The 20,023-nt window shown below is 44.5% G+C and overlaps 1 protein-coding gene across 1 annotated transcript in view; it reads left to right on the top strand.

The window, feature by feature from the left end:
• The window catches only part of Pkn (serine/threonine-protein kinase N), a 96,551-nt gene that overhangs the window by 13,892 nt on the left and 62,636 nt on the right, over nt 1-20,023 (top strand). The window contains exons 3-4 of the mRNA XM_089580683.1: nt 5,203-5,547; nt 18,726-19,055. Of these exons, the coding sequence (XP_089436809.1) occupies nt 5,217-5,547; nt 18,726-19,055 (661 nt within the window). The 5' untranslated portion in view covers nt 5,203-5,216. The remainder of the gene's footprint in view (nt 1-5,202; nt 5,548-18,725; nt 19,056-20,023) is intronic.

The raw sequence follows: 20,023 nt of genomic DNA, 5'->3' as shown, positions 1-20,023 counted from the left end.
ACATCGCGAAAGACAGTACAAGAGAAAAGCTAGCAGCAACAGCGGTGCCTATCAACTGGTCGTTTTATTTTGGAAAGCACAAAAATGCAGTCAGAGGCTTTATTTTCGGGCTTCCAGGAATAAAACCGCCAGTTGATATTCGATGCTCATGGTGGCAATCTTTCTCGTGGCCATCCTTTCTGCTGTGTGAAGAATGAGTTTGTCTATTCAGCATTTTAGCTTTGGCTGATAGTAATGTAGCACTCACTGGGATTTCAAATCCCAGTGAGTGCTTCCACGCTGTTCCTCATGAAAGCCTCATGAGAGGAGTGTGTTGTTCTGCCTGTCGGACGCATGCCATTTCCTGTCTCTGCTTGACAAGGGCTTGCATGGTGGCCTTTGTTTTTGTTCCCGTGCACCGTCCTAGGCATCTGCGACGTCTCAAACGAAGCGTTTCAGAGCTGCTAGAGCACACAGTGTAGTTGTATGGACGGGTTAGTGTTTGCCTAGCCGTCTTTTAAGTGATGCTATAGGCTGCTGTAGGGCAGAGTCTTTCACCTGTAAAAGAGCTTCTCTCCAAATAGGGTTGCTGGTTTAAGTCACACTGTAGTGGAAACCTGTCTTGGGAAACGGAGATATTATGTATAGATGAATGAGTCTGAATGAATTCAGTCTGCTGTTTTCATTCAATTACTTTTTCGTTTACCTGCTCGAAGTTCAAAATGCTAATGCAAAATAATATTTGCATCTCTTCGTTAAGCTGTCTTAAGCTTACAGAGCATTGCATAGAATATCATTTGATGGGACTGCATACAGGCTGTTTTATTTTCTTTTGTACCACTTCTCCAGTATCACTAAAACCAGCACTCTTCATAATAAAACATAGCTGAATTTCGGTGGAGGCAAAATTCTAGAGGCCCATTTACTGTGCGATGTCAGTGCATGTTAAAGAACCCCAGGCGGTCGAAATTTCAAAAGTCCTTCGCTACGGTGTGTCTCGTAGCCTGAGTTGCTTTGGGGTGTTAAACCCCATAAAACCAAGAAAATGTGGCTGTACTTTATTGGGCTTTAATTCTTAGTGCCATGATAATGTCTTTAAAAAAAAAAAAAAAACTCTTTTCATAGTTTTTCAAGTCAAGACTATAAATAGATTAATTTAAGTGTGTGAAATTTGCTGTTGGTCTTGAAACTTTAACCGAGGCATTACACTGGTAGTTGCTGTACAGAACAGTGGGCAGAGAATTTATATCAAGGAGTATGAATTCAACCTAGCATTTTTCAAAATCACTTTCTATGGCTGCCAATCCGAAAGACGCGGGTTCGATCCCAGCTGTGGTGGTCGAATTTCGATGGGGGCGAAATTCGCCCATGTACTGTGCTATGTCAGTGCACGTTAAAGAACACCAGATGGTCGAAATTTCCGGAGCCTTCACTACGGCGTCCCTCATAGCCTGAGTCACCCCCGTGAACAATAAGTAAACATTCTGTGGCTAATGGCCTTTTGGTCAACATGCTGTGTTGTGGCTATCCCAACACTGCATGCTGATTGCTGTCTGAGCAAGCGTTTCTATCCATTGATTCATGCTTATTTATGAAGTAGCTATGAACCTGATTATCATGTTAGGTGTCTAAGTATGCAACTGTATCTTTTTGTTTTCCTCTGCAAATTTACTTGTACCAGTCTGTTTGCATGAGAGTATGTGTGCACTGCGTAGTATTGAGCGCTTAGGGTACCTTGAGGCACTGTGCTGGTCACAAGTGGGCTACTAGCAGATGACTCGTCATATGTATGGCTTACAAGATGGCAAATGCATTGGTGATGCTGTTCTCTAAGGGATGTTTTTCAATTGTCGAGGCACCTATTGAATGAAAGGTGCTTGTGGGCAATCTCTGCTCTTAAGGCGGTATTCACACAAGGGAGCCTGGCACCTAGGGATGGGATGTAGATGTTGCCAGCCATTGGCAGTCCCTCCCATACACCACAATCACACAGTTAGCTGGGAGCAAAGGGGGACAGAGCATTGCTACTATACGAACCGCCGGCTAAAATAGGGATGCCGCCATGGACACCTCACAGAACCAGGGCTGTAAACTTGCCACACACGAAAAAAACCTGTATCAGTCTCTGCCTAGAAAAGGGGGGGGGGGGGGGATCATTTGTGTTGGCCAAGCAGACTGTCTCATCCGCACTGGCAAAACATGGTCAGAAGCTATGTCACTCCACTGCCACTTGAAGGCATGAGGTATTAGTCACCTGATACGTGGTTGCTTTCGCTTGGGAAGGGATTCATTGCCCATGAAAATACTACTTAAAGTGCAAGGAAAAACTGGAGTGAAAAAAGCCATTGCTGCTTTGCTCCGTAATATATATGTACTCTCAAATGTTGCTGCTTTTTAAGAATGGTTAGTTCAGTTGTGGTTATTACTAAATATTTCTAGCAGGACATTTGCTTTTCAATTTCTTAGATATCATTGGGGCTTTTTTTTTTTGTGCATGTGATTCTGATCAGTAGAAACAGTTTTACAAATGATATCCACTTCGCAAATTTCAGAATGCTAAACATTGAAGATGACTTATTGGTAATCCAAGAGCCGAATGCTGCACCATAGTGTTTGATGGGTGCGGTTAATTGCAGGATGAACACCGTTTTAATTCAAATTTTGTTTGAAAAAGGAACCTTACTTTAATTGCGCTAATGGGATGCTACAGGTCTGCCTTTTTGCCTGAATGTGTTCTGTTCTGTGTTTTTGTGCCCATTTCATGATGACTTTATTTATTATATGGCTGGTAATTGAGGTTTGACGGGTTGCTGACTAAGCTTGGGATATTTAAAATAAATATGCGCAGTGTATAGATGTGATTAAGATCATGCGTGTGATCCAAGTACATGACAGCCGTCGCGGTGGCTCAGTGGTTATAGCGCTCGGCTGCTGACCCGAAAGGCGCAGGTTTGATCCCGGCAGTGGCGGTTGAATTTCCATGGAGGCGAAATTCTAGAGGCCCGTGTGCTGTGCAATGTCAGTGTACATTGAAGAACCCCAAGTGGTCGAAATTTCCGGAGCCCTTCACTATGGCGTCCCTCATAGTCTGAGTCGCTTTGGGACGTTAAATCCCAACAAACCAAACCAAGTCCATGACACTATAGGAGGTCCAAGCCATGCAATGCTTGGCAGTGCAATGCAAGCCGTGCTTTTTATGCAATTTGTTGGTGTGCTCTCAGTTTTGTTTTACTGTGCTGTGCGAATTGCATTGCTTGAAGTTTATTTCAGGAGCAGAGTTATTAGAGATTTTTAGTAGAGCGTACACAGATATATGAGGTTTTACTTTCATTTGTGTTACGTGCACTGTTTTTCTAACTTAGCGTGCGTGCTCTTGCCTGCGCTAGGCAAAATAGCGTTGTGAACATGGTGGCACCCACGTCACCCGCTTCAGAGAGAATTCGTCAATGTTGTCAGGTTTTTTGGCATACTCATTGCCTTTAAATGGTACTCATGATATTCGCTTTGCCTCTTCTCGTCAAGAGCAGAACGAACGACGGATAAACTTGATCTATTTTTGATTCTGTGCAAAGATTCCGCCGTTTAAGGGATACTGGGGAGAAATTGAAGTTGGCTTGTATCGACAGAATACCAGCTCCTGATTACAAAAATGCCACACGACAAAGCTCTTGTAACGTAAAAAAGAGCAAGAACCAAAATACAGGTATCGCCGCCACAGGCCAAACTCGCAAGTACAAGCGTGATGACGTCATAGGACAGAACAGTGTTGCTAGAACCATTGGTTCTAGCCACACTAGGATACGAGAAGCCACGAATCACTGAGGCGCAGCCAATGCATGCGCAAATCTTCTTGACATCGCCAGACGGCGCAACATACCCGGCAGCTACGTGCGCGCCTGCAGCATCGGGGCCAATCAGCGCCTGCTCACCGGCAGTAGGTGGGCTCCCGGTATTCCGCTAACGGTAACAAGGTACGCGGTATGCTAAAGGTGTCTATTTGCGAGAACTTCGTTGACGACTTCGAGAACGGGATGCATCGTAACGCTGACAAAACGCCGGTGCAAAGGTAAACGAAGCGATGGTAGCGGCGGCCGCAATAGCCGATAGATGCCTTCAACGTGCGGCCGGTGGTAGCTTTCTTTTTTCGGCTGCTGCTAGGCCGCACTGCTGGCCACCAGAAATCACGGAGTCTGCGTTACGTCATGTGCACATCACTTAGTCCTGTGTCGTCATAAGACTCCCAAGTTTGAATTAGAGCGGTGGGAAAAACTTTTTCAACTTCGAATCCAAATTTCTTAGAAATAAATGCATCTTTCGCTGCCGGCCAAGTGGCAACAAAGCCACGAAATGTCGAACTATCGGATTTTGCTTTAAAAAAAATATTAATGGAGCTCTCCTCACTGTCCCTTTAACCCTAGCAAGACACCGCCTACTGTGGATTGCCTTAATTTAGTTTCTTAAGCCAAGGTAATCATAGCCTTGCCAAAAGCAGTTGTTTCGACGGTAGGCAGTAGGGTCCGGAAGAACTCAACATGATATTAAAAACTTTGCTCGGTTCAGTTACCGGAAAAAAAAAAGCAGGCCGTGGCTTGACTGAACTGGCCATGGAACTGACTATCTACGTGATACGGCTTGGATAACCTTGGCTAAGTACAAAAAAGTTTTCACATTTTAACACCAGATGGTGCTACTGCAGCTTGCGCTATTGTTGCGACGATAAACTAAGATTATTCATGCGATTTCCACTGTAACCTGCCGCTAAATGTCTGTTGTGAATCAGTTCATATTGCAGCCCTTTGCTCATATTTTTCCCGGTAGTATTTATTTTTTACTTGTAATAACTTATTGGCTGTGGTGTTCAGCTGTTGAGCCCAAGGACACGGGATTGAATCGCAGCCCTGGCGGCTGCGTTTTGCCTCCACTGCAATACAAAACCACCCCCGTGCTATGCATTGTCAGTGCACATTAAGGAACACCAGGCAGTTGAAATCAATCTGCTGCCCTACTCTATGGTTTCCTTCATAGCTCATGTGCAGCTTACGGGCGTTAAACTGCACATACCATACCAATTTTTTTTTTTTGGTATTGGGATTATTAAAATGTGGCCAATTGATATCAGTTCTATAGATGGCTAAAGCAGTCGATTATGAAATCCTCAATGTATTACAGGTGCCAAAGAGCATTCTGTGTTGGTGTTGGCTTGACTTTGCTTTTCCTTTCCAGTCTGGGCTCCAGACATGAGCAGAGTGGCCTCTCAGGAGATAGCTGGCAAGTACGGCTTGTGTGGATCATCACGGGGGGCCAGCGATGGCAGCGGCAACAGCAGTGAGCCAAGCCTGCAGCGACAGTTGGAGGAGCTCAAGCGCAAGCTCAAGGAGGACATGCGCAAAGAACTTAAGATCAAAGAGGGTGCTGAGAACTTGCGTAAGGCTACCACCGACCGCAAGAGCCTGGCCCACGTGAACTCCATAGTCAAAAAAGCCAACTCTCGTCTAAATGACCTGCAACGGCAGCTCAGCGACCTTACAGCAGACATCCTGGTCACGCAGGGGCATCCGTCACCACAAGGTAAGTGTGGTTTTTGCAGGTGGTTGTGCCCTGTGGTGCTTAAGCTAGTCAAAAATGATACAAGCAGTAGTGTGCAATTATTTGCATCTGGCATGCTGCAAGTTACAACACCAACAAAGCTAGGAGGGTGCACTTCTGCACAGCTGTTTACTTCTTGCTTATGCTTGTTAGATACATAGCACGTGGAAAAAAGACATGAAAGTCAGCCTTTTTGAAAGGTCAAAAAGCTTTACGAAAGTCAGCCATGATGTACTGAGTTACCGTCTAGATACATGCGAACAACAGCATGCATCTTCAGCAGGTATGTTTCCCGAAGTCCCTTTGTTTTTGATGCTGATTTGGTCAAGGTCTCAGTTTTGTTAAGATACTAGATGGCAGTTGCAGTCTGTGCATCACTGGCAACGTGTAGCTACCATCTAGATACATGCGAAGAACAGCATGCATCTTCAGCAGGTATGTTTCCCGAAGTCGCTTTGTTTTTGATGCTGATTTAGTCAAGGTCTCTGTTTTGTTAAGATACTAGATGGCAGTTGCAGTCTGTGCATCACTGGCAACATGTCAATTGTAAAGCAATGCCTTACCAACCAGCCCCTGCTCAAGACTTATGTGCAAGTTGCATACTATTTTTGCATTAAACTTGCTCACGATAATATGCTTGCATGAGCATGCTGCAAGAGCTCCAAATTTTTCATCTGAAGTTGTTCATGTCTGTTTGAGAAGTTTTATTTGACGTGTATGTGATGCCACAGGGTGAGAAGTTTTATTTGACGTGTTTGTGATGCCACAGGGTATCATAAGCTGTGAGTGCAGCAGTCTAAGTCAAATGTCATACTTTTAACTTATGCATTGGTTTCACTAATGAAAGAAATGTGTGGCTGAAAATGTTAGCATTTAAACATAAATATTTTGTTAAATTACCTGCTTCTGTAATAGCAGGATCAAAGGTCAACTTTAGGTGTTTTTAAGCTTAGATTTGTATCTTCATTTGCTTTGGCATTCTTATTTACTCAAACTTAGGCCCAAGCCTGGCCTGGGCCCGAGATCTGAAGCCCGAGCCCGGCCCAGGCCCGCTAAATTATCGCTCTAGCGAGCCCGGCCTGGCCCGGGAAGCCCAGCCCGGGCCCGGCCAGGCCCGTTTCGACTTGAGGTATACTGCTCACTCTGAGCAAGTAGACCGCTACTAGACCGATAAGAAACTGGCCAACAAAGGTTCTGAAACCACAGTTTGGCTTGCAGAAAGTTGGTTCTTTTTAATTCAGAAGGAAGTGATTAAGAGTAGTGCTTGCCAGGCTTGTCTTTTGGACAGTGATCTCGTGTAGGTGCACAGAGATAAACTCGGAAGTTCCGAGAGCCAAATAAAAAGGGCTGCATACGTGCGTTATAGACCACTTTGCATCCCCCATGATTTTAATCAGTTATATTTTGCCGCCCGGAAGTATAAACATTAAAGCTGCCTAGCAAGCAGTGAGATGACATTTATTTAGTGAACGCGATCTTACAGGTTGAACTCATAGCCGAACTGGTCGTCTTTCAGCAGAAACGAAAAGCTGGAAGGCTTGAGTATTTCACAGTCTGTGTTTTGAAGACTATAAGCGTCCTAAACTATTATGTTCTTCCCGAATGCATTTCTAATAGTGTATAGGTATGTTTTGGGATGGCGAACGATCAATGGCACATATATGCTTAATAACGTCTCATTAGAATCGGTGACATCATACCGGTATCTGGGAGTTCACATTACCAATAATCTATCTTGGAAATCGCATGTCAATTATATCACTTCTAAAGCCATTATAGCACCCTTGGATATTTACGCCGTAATTTCTGCCTTGCATCATCATCATTAAAATTATTATTGTACACAACTTACATTCGTCCACAACTTGAATACGCGTCATCTGTCTAGGATCCCGGTCACGTAACACTCATACATTCTCTTGAGGCAATACAAAATCGCTCAGCCCGGTTTATCTTAAACAACTACCAAAGGACCGCTAGTGTTACTAATATGAAAACCTACTTACACTACCACTTTTATCGACCCGAAGAAAGCTATCTCGCCTGTCTCTCTTTCATAAAATATACTACCATAACACAACCTTGCGCTATCTTTGGGTTCAACCACCGTCATACATTTCAACTCACCAGTGACCACAGCAAAAAGGTACATATTCCACACTCAAATACGCTTGCATATTCATACTCGTTTATTCCTCGGACAAGCAATGACTGGAATAACCTACCAGCATCACTAACAAGCATATCTGAAATTGAGAACTTTAAATCCACATTACAAAGTTTCTTTTCATAGCTGGTGCTCATATCATCATCATGGCTTTCATAGATGGCGTTCATATTCCCATTATGGCTGTTTGTTTATTAGGAACTGTATTCCTTGTTTTTTATTTGTTTTCTTTGTCATATTTTTTTTTCATTTATTAACACCGTTACCGATTTCGTAATTTACTCTTTGTACCTTTGTTCTTTTTCATTCTTTGTATGCTTATTGGTTTTGTTCTGGTTTTACAGAGATTGTGTATATTTTTTACTAATAACTTTTTTGTGTACAATGCATATGCCTCTGCATCCGCCCCTCCCCTCTATAATGTACATTTGTACCCTGAGGGTATAATAAATAAATAAATGGCCAGTTAAGACCGGTTGAATCTTACTCTTACTAGTGGAGCAGAATACCGGGTGTTTTTTTGTTTAGAAGGTCCAAAAATTTTAACGAAAGGTAAATTCCTTTAGATTGATTTTAACCCTGGGGCTATACTGAGGGCTACGGCAGACGCCAGGTAAGAGGCAAACTACTTTAATTAGTTCGCTGATTAACTGAGTATGTTAATTAACTTTTATAATTTTTATTTTAGGGGATATGTTGTAGTAGCAGAATTGGAGATCGTCTTCCAAGCAGTCCAGCCAAGAAAAAAAATTTAATGAAAAAATTTTTTGCGCGCGTTACGAAGCGAGAAAAATCACCCTGGTAGGCAGCTTCACACTGTAACACAGCGTCTGTGAGCGCCTGTGACGTAGCTCGCTCCGCCCTACGCTCTGTGTCAGTGCGTTTTTGTTCCAACGCGGCATTTTGTGAGGCCGCGGAGCGAATCGAAACAAGCAGCGATAGCGCAGGCCGCCTGTCCGGTCTTCAGGTGATATCAGCCGTGTGACGCAAAGCGCAGGGCGGAGCGAACTACGTCAGAGGCGCTCCCTGCCGCTGAGTTACGGTGTGAAGATGCCTACCAGGGTGACTTTTTTGCGCCTCGTACCGTGCGTGAAAAATTTTTAATTAAAATTGTTTTTTCTCGGTTGGACTGTTTGGAGGACGATCTCCAATTCTGCGAATACAACATAACCCCTAAAATAAAAATGAGAAAAGTTCATTAACATATTTAGTTAATCAGCGAACTAATTAAAACCGTTTTCCTCTTGCCTGTCGCCCGCCGTAGCCTCCAGTATTGCCCCAGTGCTAAAATAAATCTAAAGCAATTTACCTTTTTTTAAAAATTTTGGACCTTCTAAAAAAAAACACCCGGTATAATGCGTGAACCACATGATAACTTACAAGGCAAAACACTTGTCATGACAACCAGTCTGAAGAAGCGAGGAGGGGTAGATGTGGTTATGAGATGAGATTTACTAACTCTCGCGAGCTTTTGTGGCTATTTCATTTACGAGACGTTCCAGTCAGCTGATCAAAAAGAAAACCAAACGCGCTTTAGTTTGTGAATTTTCTCACATGAGAAAAATATAGCTATAAAATAAAAGCTATGTTTTTGGGGCTTAAGGGCCCAAGGGGAGTCAGGCTGTGAGAGACACCGAAGCAGAGGGCTCCGGATCATTTCGACCACCTGAGTTTCTTCAATGAGCAATGATACTACAAAGTGCTTGGCTATCATGCCGCCTAAGTGGAAATGCGGCCGCCGAGGCTAGGAGCAAACCCGGGTTCCCCGGCTCAGTAATCAAGCACCTTGACCACTAAGCCACCGCGGCGTGGAATAAGGAAATAAACAAGTAGATGAATAAAGCATAGTTTTTTTCTCAGCGCGTACTATAACCCGTAGCTCATCCGTGTCGCTGCTCTAATGCCACAGTTCTGTACTTCACTCTGCAATAGTGAATGAATAGTCGGACACCAGCCGTTTCTCTACAGACCCAAGCCAGACTCGGGTCCGTAGCTTTAAGCCCGAGCCCGGCCCAGGCCCGCAACTTCAGGCCTGGGCCCGGCCCAGGCCCGGCAAAACAGATCATGTCCCGGCTTGGCTTTCGGGCCGGCCCGAGCCCGTGCAGTGCACTACACTCTGGCTTGCTTCTTGGAAAGAATGCACTTGTACGGCTCTTTCTCATTTTTAGGTTGTTAAATGACGAATGTTTCAGACGTAGATTTCTGAAAATAAGGAGCATGTTTTAATTTTTTACCTGGCAATTTGGCACATGATGTTATGTACTGATAAGGTTGACCGGGCATATATTATATTTACCATTCTAATTAGGTCAGCTGCTGCTTAGTAATACACTGCTGCAGTTGGTATAAGCTGTGCGGCTAATATGATGTGTGGATGACTGTGTTTAAGTTCTTGTTCTGCAAATTTAAGTAGGTTTTACTAAAAGTTACTCGCTTGCATGGATTTGTCGAGCAGATCTGTAACCAAACAGGTACTGGATTAGTTGCTGTGCTTGCAGTGTGTTTGGGTGTGAATTCATTTTGCAATGCATAGTTTGTGGCATTCTACTGTTGAACTTAATTTATGATGAAGGCATGTGTAGAAGAGTCTGGTTTAGTGAAGTAAGTATGGTTTATTTGCTCATTAATGCGGCAGCTTGCATTGGACTAGCCTTCCTGATTGGGTGGATTGAGCACAATTGACAGAAAGAACGTAGTGCAGGTCACTGCCAAGCCGAATGTGTATGGAACTCAGCACACACTTAAAATAGTCAGCGCTAAATATGTCATTTATACATATTTTCAGAAGTTAAGATATTTGTTAATTGATATTGATCTTGTATCAGTCTTTTTATAATGCAGGAAGGGTGAGAAGTAAGTATTGCAAATTATTTTATATGCAAATTATTATGGTAGCGTCAAATTGGCTAGGAACTTTCATGGTTTCTCAATGTCTTTGGCGTTCGACTGGTGATCCCAAGGTAGCGGGTTTGATCCCAGCCGCGACGGCAGTGTTCCAGTGGAGGTGAAATACAAATACACCCATGTGCTGTGTGATGTCAGTGCATGTTATAAAGAACCCCGTGTGTTTAAACCAATCCGGTGCTCTCCACCGCGGTTTAAACCAATCCAGTGCCCTCCGCGGCAACGTTTCTCATAGCCTCAGTCGCTTCGGGATGTTAAAACCCCACAGTCCCCAAAAAGGCTAGCCCTCTTAAATACAAGGGTTGTGTGTAATAAGCACAATAAAGTTAGCTGTCAGACTATTTCCAAGGCAAGCCCATGTGAAAACTGGAGCATGCTTCAAAAAGAGTCAGCACAGCAAATATGTCTGTACCACATTGGATACTTGTTTATTGATTTTGATTGTGTTACTTTTTTTGTCATGCAGTTTTGGGGGAAAAAGTAAGTATTATGCTAAATATCTAGGTAATTCAATACTAAAGTGAAAAGGGAGGGCTCATAAAAGTATTATTGCAGAGTACTGTCAGCGTCAATTGAAACGCGAACAAGCCAATTGAAACGCGAACAGCACAAATCGCAGATATTAAACTAGGGAGGCAAAATACATGAGCAGTTGATTTTCCCATCGAAGCCGAAAAGACCGCTCTTCTGAACTGTTAATAGCCCACGCCTGTATTTCACCTCCATCCTCTAGTATGTTTGATTTTTTGTGCTTGCGTTTCAGGTGTTTTGTTCGCATTTCATTTGGCGCTGATAGTACATTATTGTTACCTGTGAGAGCATGGAACATGAAGGCTGTGAGTTGTGTGAGCTCAATGTATTATGCAGTTTTCTTTCTGAATCTGGAAAGATGAAGTTATAGTGTTGATTGGCTCATGCCTTTTGATTCATAAACACATGAAGCCATTCTTTGATTCCTATAGTAAACGTGCATGGTGCATTTAGACTGCTTTGTCAGCTCCATTTTTTTTTTTTTCTCCTATAACTCCAAACTGATGCCAGCCAGGGCAGCATAAATTTAGTGCAACTTCTTTGTAAAAATTAATGCTCATTTAGGTTCAGTTCTCAGTACTCCTCATGAATTTTTTGCTTGTGGAAGGAAGCTTGTTTGAAGATATTCAAGGGACTTTCTGCAGCCATGTCATGTATCTATTTTTCATGTTCCTGTATCTTAATACATCTCGTAAGTGTTTCTTTTGTGACAAAAGAAATTTTTTTTATTGAGAAATTTCATTTTAAAGTTTAGTCATGCCCCTTGCCCACTTCAATATGTGCCTAGGCAGTTCACATATGTGGCAACATGGTACATAGCATCTAGCTTAAAGAGCAGTGTTGTCTAGACAGAAATCAAAGCAGCTTGATTTGTTCATTTAATGGATGTTCTAAGAAGTTTTCACCTATATTTGGAAGCTTTAGGGTCTTTTGGATTTGACAGTAACTTGTGAAAACTTTCTAAAAATCTTCACAAAATGAATGCTGAAGAGGCTGAATGTGTTTGTGTACGTCTCGCAAGTATTTCTGCTATCACTGAAGGGAATTTTTTGTTTGACAATCTTGACGATAAAGTTAAGACTGCTTAGTGACTTTTTAACAGCACTCGTCTTTGACTCTCTTCTATGTTATACCGCCAGTGTTTTTCAATTTTGTTTTTGAAGTTTCTTCTTTTTTACTAAAACTCTTTCAATTTTTGTTGCGAACAGTAGTTGCAGTCTATCCATTTGCTCATGCCTACTGTATTTACGTATCTAAAGTGTGTGGGATTTACCACCACCCAGTGACGGTGTGTTAATTAGGTGGCACTTCGCCCACATATCGCGGGTTCGGGCCAGAGCAAGCTGGGGGCACTGCCAGCGTTTTGGTGCCCTCCTGCGCTCTCGCCCCGAATGAAGGAAGGTGCAGTTATTCGGAAGCATAAGTGTTTATTACACAGTAAGCTGCATTACAGAACACTGCACTAATCCCCAGACCTCGGTGCAACCCATAGCCCCGCCGCAGCACCGAAAGCGGGCCCGCGGGGTCACGCGCGCAAAGACTACAGATGCACGTGACGGCACAGCTAAGGGCGATCGCACGCCGCGCGGCCAACCAAAGGGTTAAATTGCGCACAACGCAACATGAGGGAGGGTGGGGTATATGGGGAGTACACCTTGACGACGCAGGTCGCAAGTTGATTGCTCATCGCGCGCCGTCACTGGCAGTAGCCGGCGATGACGGAGAACTAGCCAAATCAGGCCCGCCCGAATCTGGAGCGCATCGGCGCCGCACAAGCGGGCTCGGAGGTTTGGGCCTGGACTCAAACATACATACTAGGTGCCACGTGAAAGCACTCGCGCTCTTGGTCCCCCGGCAAAGGCCAGGGCACCTGGGAGCCAAACTCTACGCACCTTTCTGCTGCCTGAGTCGGTGGTGATCTCCCTGTTATTTCCCGCTCTGGGGCCTCTCGCCGAAATAACGCCGCCCAACTGTCAATCGGAGTTACCCAATGGGGACGCGAGGTCGAAGCGGGAAGAACGGAAGGGAGGTTGATTTACTGCGGTTCTCGTAAGAGCTTCCCTTGCAAGGGAGGACAAGCAGCGCGGCTGCCTGCATTCCGCTCGTGGACACCCCATGGAAGGTCTCTCTAACGAACGAAACGGCAGAAGTGGGCGCACACTCGGGCAGCCCAAGAAGCTCAATCCCCACATCCCCCTCTTCTTAAATGCCCCTGTCCCTCTGAAAACAGAGCGACAGTCATTACACAAAACGCAAAACTGCTTGCACTAGCTTTAATGAGCTACAAGCCTTTCGCCATACCTCCAGCTAAACACACCCACACAACAAGATTACTGAGAATTCTAACTACAAAACATCACACATGTGACACTACGCAATAAGTACACAAAAGTATTCGCACCATAGAAAATTACAAATGTGGTCACTCGAATATCACAATCAATGCGCTCTGTATACATCAATCATAGCTATACATCTTTGCATAAGTTAAAATCTGGCATATGTATACGTGCGTCTGTGCTGTCACAATGAATCGGAACGCGCACGACGGGGCGCCGGAAAACGTTCGACACAATTAGTTGCCGGAGCCGCGATATCTCCGACGTAATCGGTCGGTCCTGATGAACGGCGACCGATGTGCACCGTAAGCAGCTGACCCCGTCGCCGTCGCGCCGCTATTGCAGTGCTCTCCAGGCACCCGATGCTCTGAAGATGGTGTCGCAGCAGTGCTACGGTGTGGACAGCTCCGCGCAGGTTGCCTCTGAAGTTCCGCTGATGCAGTGTAGGCACATACCACCGAGCCTGGGGCTCGCGCACACGCACTCAAGGAACCGGGAAGCGGCGACAGGCGTTCCAAAACGAAAGCATAAACATGCCAAGTCCATGGCCCTTGTCCACTGCAAGGCTCCTGACGGGCAATAATGCCACTGAACAAGAAATAGTATTTACAAACACAATTTCCACCACCCCAGCGGGCAAGCGCCCGACGACGCTACAATGGTCCGGGGTAAGGAGGATTGCGAGCAACTTACACTGACTGCGAGCACACACACATTCCGTAACATCGCTAACAAGCATGCCCCTCAGCGGCTTCTCTGTATGCTCTTTTTTTTTTTTACTTTCTCTTTCCGCATATGGGCCCCGTTCGACGAATTCGTGCCGCGCACACAGCCTTAAATCTCTAGAAGCACTCCGCGAGCGAGAGGCGCTATCGATAGCATATGCGATGACCAGGGGCAGTGGAAAGGAGGAGGGCACCAGCCCACGCACGGAGAAAAAGAAAGCTTTTCACCCCCACAGCAACAGCCCCTCCCGGCTCTTCCAGGAAAAAAAGGAACCCTGCACACGACCCTTCACGTTACAATGAGACTAAGAAGGCCCTCTTCTGAAATGAACGGAAATGTGTTTGGTTATCTACAATACTACACTGTACATACGCGAGAAAACAAAGCACTTCAAAACTCATATCATACAGACAAGAAACATTTAGCGCGAAAATACTCTGAAACATTCATGGCACCGTACAGCAAAGAAACATGCATTCTTCCACTCGCATATCGGGCTGAGGGTTCAGCAAAGTAGCTCGTTCCGGGAGTGCCGCAGAATGGCCTCGCCACGGCGAAGGCAGGCAAAGTCCGAGCTCAGCTCTCAACCGAAGATGTCCTATATCAAGCGCGGGACAAAACACAAAAGTGAATGTCGTCTGAGGAGGCACCGAAGAGACAATCAAACGGTCGTATGCTTTGGTCATGCCCACTTGCCAAAACGTGAAATCAATGGACCTCAGCATCACCTATCTCGCTCACAACAGTAAGAGATCAAGTCTCCGTGCGCTACAGAGGGCACGAACAAGACGACAGAAAAACTGCGCGTAGAAAGGGAAGATTCTTTCGCGCCATCTCTACCCTGCCTCTTGCCGCGGAACTAAGGTTCGCGGGTATCGCTAGGGCTGGACTTAGCGGATCGGCTCTCAAAACCTCGAGCGCGAGTGCCTTCTCACGGTAAATCTGCTTTACTGATCGGCTCAAAATCCAGCTCAAAGTTCGGGGTGTGCCTGTTACACAAGCTAAAATTTCCAGAAATTTTTCGCCTAGCAAAATTGAACATACCGCATAAACGCACCCGTGTACGGGCTGCACCGTTTTCCCGAAGGAAATATTAAAAAAAAAAAAACGTGTAAGGGCCCCACCGAAATTTCCACGACCCACGCAGGGATAGCCTTCGAAATGCAGCGTTCGGCTCCAGCTGCGAGCAACGGACGTTTGATCAAGGAGGCCTCTTGCTCGCACAGGAGCTTCAAGACGCCCAGGGATGGCGCCGGAGACCAAGGTCATCATCATCATCAACTTTTTCTCTGCCACGAGCTTTCGCTATCCATATCGGCATCAGCATCACCAGCTCCAGTTTTTTTGTGGCTATCAAACATAAAGTTTCTTATTATTACCTAGAGGGATAGCTGGTGGCACTGCACTTCAGCCACCATGGACACTCAAAGCATCATGGGCTGGTGAGCTACTTGGTGCAGGAGAGTCGTATTTTTCCGGGAACACGGAGTGTTACTACTGAGATGCTTCATTCCGAAAATGTTGTTCGTGTGTGCGCAGACGACTTTCGCGTGAATGCAGTGTGCAAAAGCCATAGTAGCGAAACCACAGCAGCACACGATGCCAATAAAAAGTTTCTTTTTTCCGAAATGCCATTAAAAAAAACCCTCTTAAAGTGTTAAAGCAACAATTTTTGTTTTTAAAACATATATCCTTGTAAAATTGCGTCTATTAAGCACGAAACATTAGTTTATGTAGTGTGCAATACTTGGCCAATAGGAGTGCAAGCCATCTCTTATTTTGGGCAAACTTTGCATTTACATGCTTTTCTGCTCATTTGTTGCAATTTATAGACAGGGTATTGAATGTTAGGACATTCTCGAATATCGAACAGCGTTTATTTTTGCATTATTTTTTGGCCAAAAGTTGTAGTTCTGAAGTCTGCCCATGATGCAGTCCAGCCACCGGCCCATGATGCTTTGAGCGCCCATGGTGGCTGAAGTGGTCTTGAGGAAGCTCCATGCAAACTCCCATAGACGGGGCGCCAGCTTTCCTACTAGGTAATAGTAAGAAACTATGCTGTCAAAGGCCCAGGATCTGTGGTAGCCTGTTAGTTCATCGTACTTGTGGCTTTCGTGTGCTGCCGCCGAGCGTTGCTATTTTAGCGCAACGGGCAAGCACCTTAATAGCTACACGGCTGGGAGTTTTCTGTCGAACACGGCCAGCATGCGGCAAGCCGGAAGTTTGATGTGGCTGAGAAGTGCAGTAGTAGCGACTGCGGCGTGCCAAATTTTTCGTTTTCAACTCCTATCGCCCAGGTTTTCATGGGCCTAAGTCGGGACGGTTTCCGGCTGCAGATGAAGCTTTCCAAACAGACGTTTAACTCTTTCATTACCACGGGAAAAAGGACTGTTTTTTTATGTCTCTGACAAACCCGTTTTTTTTTTTTTGAAAAAGTGTGATAGATAAAAGTACATAAAATGCATAACAATGATTGAAAAAGAATGCACTTTCTAATGAAATTGATTTGAACACAAATTCTGCTAAGAAATTTTTGGAAAAAAATCAATGAACAACAAAAATAAAAAAGAACGAAATTTCTGTGTTTATAGAGGACAACTTTAAAAAAACTTTTGATAAAAAAACTAAAAGGTACAAAACAATTCAAATTCTTTATGAAACATGACATTAAAATATTAAAATTATAACTTGAATAGTTTTCGAGCTTGAAATTTTTTTCTTTATGCCTCTTGAAAAGGCTCATCTGAGTGTGTCCTTGATATGATTTTTACAGTCCAACAAAAAAAAATTGGAAGTGTAATGTTATGCGCCAAACAAAAGCTGGGTAAGCGTGGTTTAAAAAAATACAAATTGGAACTTATTTAATTTGCGAAAAAAAAAGGGAAAACAAAACAAAATCGCAACAAAGTATAGCTGCGATATAGCGATATATAGTATGCAGTAAGTATAGCTGCGGAATCGAAATCCAACGTTACAACAATCAGCTGTAGAGGCTGAAGAATCGCGTGCAGCGGGACTCTTGCGAGCGCGTGAAGTGCCCGAGCTTGACGCCATCCTCCTCACCTGTTATGTCGCAATAAACCTCTCCTCCAAGGGCACTTCAAAAATGCACGACTCGTGGGAAATAACGAACTAGGCCGAAAATGGAACTAACTGTCTAAACAACAAACCAGATGTGCCCGCATAAGCGGACGGGAAAAAGAAAGCGAAACTAACAGGCCAACGTTCAGGGATCGGTTTGCGCAGTTACAGCTTCTGAACCAAAATCCGACAATGCAACATCGTCACCAGAGACTCTGCTACTCATAGCATAGAAAATATTTGTAGTCGATGCAGTAGAATTAGGCGCAGCGAGGCTTTTCCGAGCGCGCGCCCGACGCCATGCTCGGAGTGTCCTCGCCGTACCCTCCGCTTCAAGGGCTTTTCTAAAATTCGCACATCATGGAAAAATTGCAGTCTACGCAGAAGCCGAAAATGTAGTCTCTGAAAAATTAATTAGATGGTGCCACCTCACCGTAACGGCTATAATGAGAAGCTTCGGTTCGCACAAACTGACCGGAAGCAGGAAACTGAACGCACAGGCCAGCGTTCCAGCTCTCGTTGCGCAGTTTGAGCTTCGAAACAATACCTGACGATACAGAATCGTCGTTAGGGTCCATGCTAATCGATGCATGAAAAATAAGTGGTGCAAACGCAGCAGAATTGCGTGCAGTGGGGTTTTTTCGAGTGAGCGCCATTCCCGATGTTGAAGGCTTGTTCGGAGCACTCGACGCTGCACCCCCAACTTCAAGCGCGTCTCAAAAATTGCCGCTTTTTGGCAAAAATATAAACTAAGCAGGAAATTTAAGTTAAATGTGTTAACAGCAAACCAAATGACTCGGCTTGCAATCGTCGGCTTCAGCTTGCATATGCACGGAAATAAAAAAAAAACTTTTTTCACAACCAAACTGGGGGTGCGCCTATTATGTGAGCGCGCCTATTATGCGAGTAAATACGGTATAGCACTGAACTCAGGCACGTGACACATTGCTTGATCGCTCCGAAAACAGCCAGCAAAATGAAGGCTTGCAAACCCATGAATAACCCTTCAGCCAGCAAAAAAAAAGGCTTGCAAACCCATGAATAACCCTTCAGCCAGCAAAATAAAGGCTTGCAAACCCATGAGTAACTTCATGGGTTTGCAAACCTTCGTTTTGCTGGCTTTTTTCAGAGCGATCATGGGGTTTGTCACGTGCCTAAGTTATAAGTATGCCTCCTTTCTGTCAAATAAGCGGTTGGTAGTGTGCATGTGTTTCTGTCAGATAAACAGTTGGTAGTGTGCACATCTGTTGTGTTCTTTCATGCGCGGTCTTAGTTGCGCCGCTGTGCTCTTGCATCTGACTCTCCCAACAATCCATTAATTTTAAGCACTAGGACATTTGCTACACATTGTGTACTTTATGTGTAGTGTCCTTTGGTGTCCTTTCTTATCGGGGGGTGTGTCTCTTTTTTAGGGGCACAGCCGCTTTCAACGGACTCCTTCTATGGTGACAAGAGTGACATGCCACTTTCCACCACAGACCAGCGGCTACAGTCACTTGAGAAGCAACTGAACATTGAGCTTAAAGTGAAGCAAGGGGCCGAGAATATGCTGCAGATGTACAGCTCGGGCCCCTCCAAGGACCGCAAATTGCTGGCTGAGGCACAGCAGATGCAGGCGGACTCCAAAGCCAAGATTGATTACATACGCATGATGATGGCTCGGCTACGTCAGAACCAGGACAGCCGCAGCAAGGAAGCTGGCGAGGGGTGCTCCAACAACCACCTTGATAGCACCACAGGGGGTAAGTCCCAGATGTTGTGCACAAGGTGAAAGTATAGTTCTTTATGAAAGGTATTTAAAATTGCAGTGCAAAGTATGGAGATCCGTAATTAGCTATGGGCTTACAGTGTGTTTGTATCGTTGGTTAGCATTTTAGAGTACAAGTTTCTGTTCAAAGAGCAGAAATGTGGAGGAACTTTATAAAAGCTATTTGTATTTTTTTTTTGTTGCTACTCATGGAATTGGTCCATTGTAGGTATTAGCACTCAGCAGCGTAATGTGCTAAGAAACAGTCTTCTTACCATGTGTAACACCAAAGGGCACTTTTGATTTCTTCTAGCTCACGCTAGTTAATTGCATATTCTTTTCATCTTGTAGCTGTGACCAGAACTAGTTGTTTGCTACTGATGCAGACTGCCTAAATTGTAGTCAATGGACTTTGATGTGGAATCTGATTGACAGCATGCAACATATTTTCTTAAGATATTGTTATGTAGCTGCTGATGTGGTTCTTAGCTTTAGGTGTGTTCTTGGGAGGGGGGCATCAGTGCCACAATAAAGGGCAGTTATGCTAATGGCTTATCAGTAAGTTGATGTTTATTACACCTGTTCTTGGGAACTAGTGAAGTTAGAAAATTGTGGTTAATAGTTATGGGAAGTGTTGTGTATGCAAAGTAATGCTAGAGAACCATACTTCATCTGTATACCTAGTTTTTAGCCTCACTTGAATACCATTGCAAATGCTTGGCAGCTGTCCCATCTAACGATGTTGCTAGGCGGTTTATGAGAAAGTAGTGTGCATTACTTTTTGGCCTATTATTTAATGCATGTAACTTCAGTTATAAGAAATTGCCTGTGCAGTGACTTGTACCTGATATATTACTGCACCTTATTTAATGTCGTGCTAATTAACCCCTCATTTCCTTTCCCTTGTCTGCTGAATGCTAACGATGTGTTGCTTTTGTCGCTTGTCAAAAGTAAGACTTGGCA

Source organism: Amblyomma mixtum, chromosome 3 (assembly GCF_055824585.1).
Source record: "Amblyomma mixtum isolate Tamu chromosome 3, ASM5582458v1, whole genome shotgun sequence".
Classification (NCBI taxonomy): domain Eukaryota; kingdom Metazoa; phylum Arthropoda; class Arachnida; order Ixodida; family Ixodidae; genus Amblyomma; species Amblyomma mixtum.
Note: the sequence above shows the minus strand (reverse complement) of the source record. Positions and strands in the feature narration are given on the sequence as shown.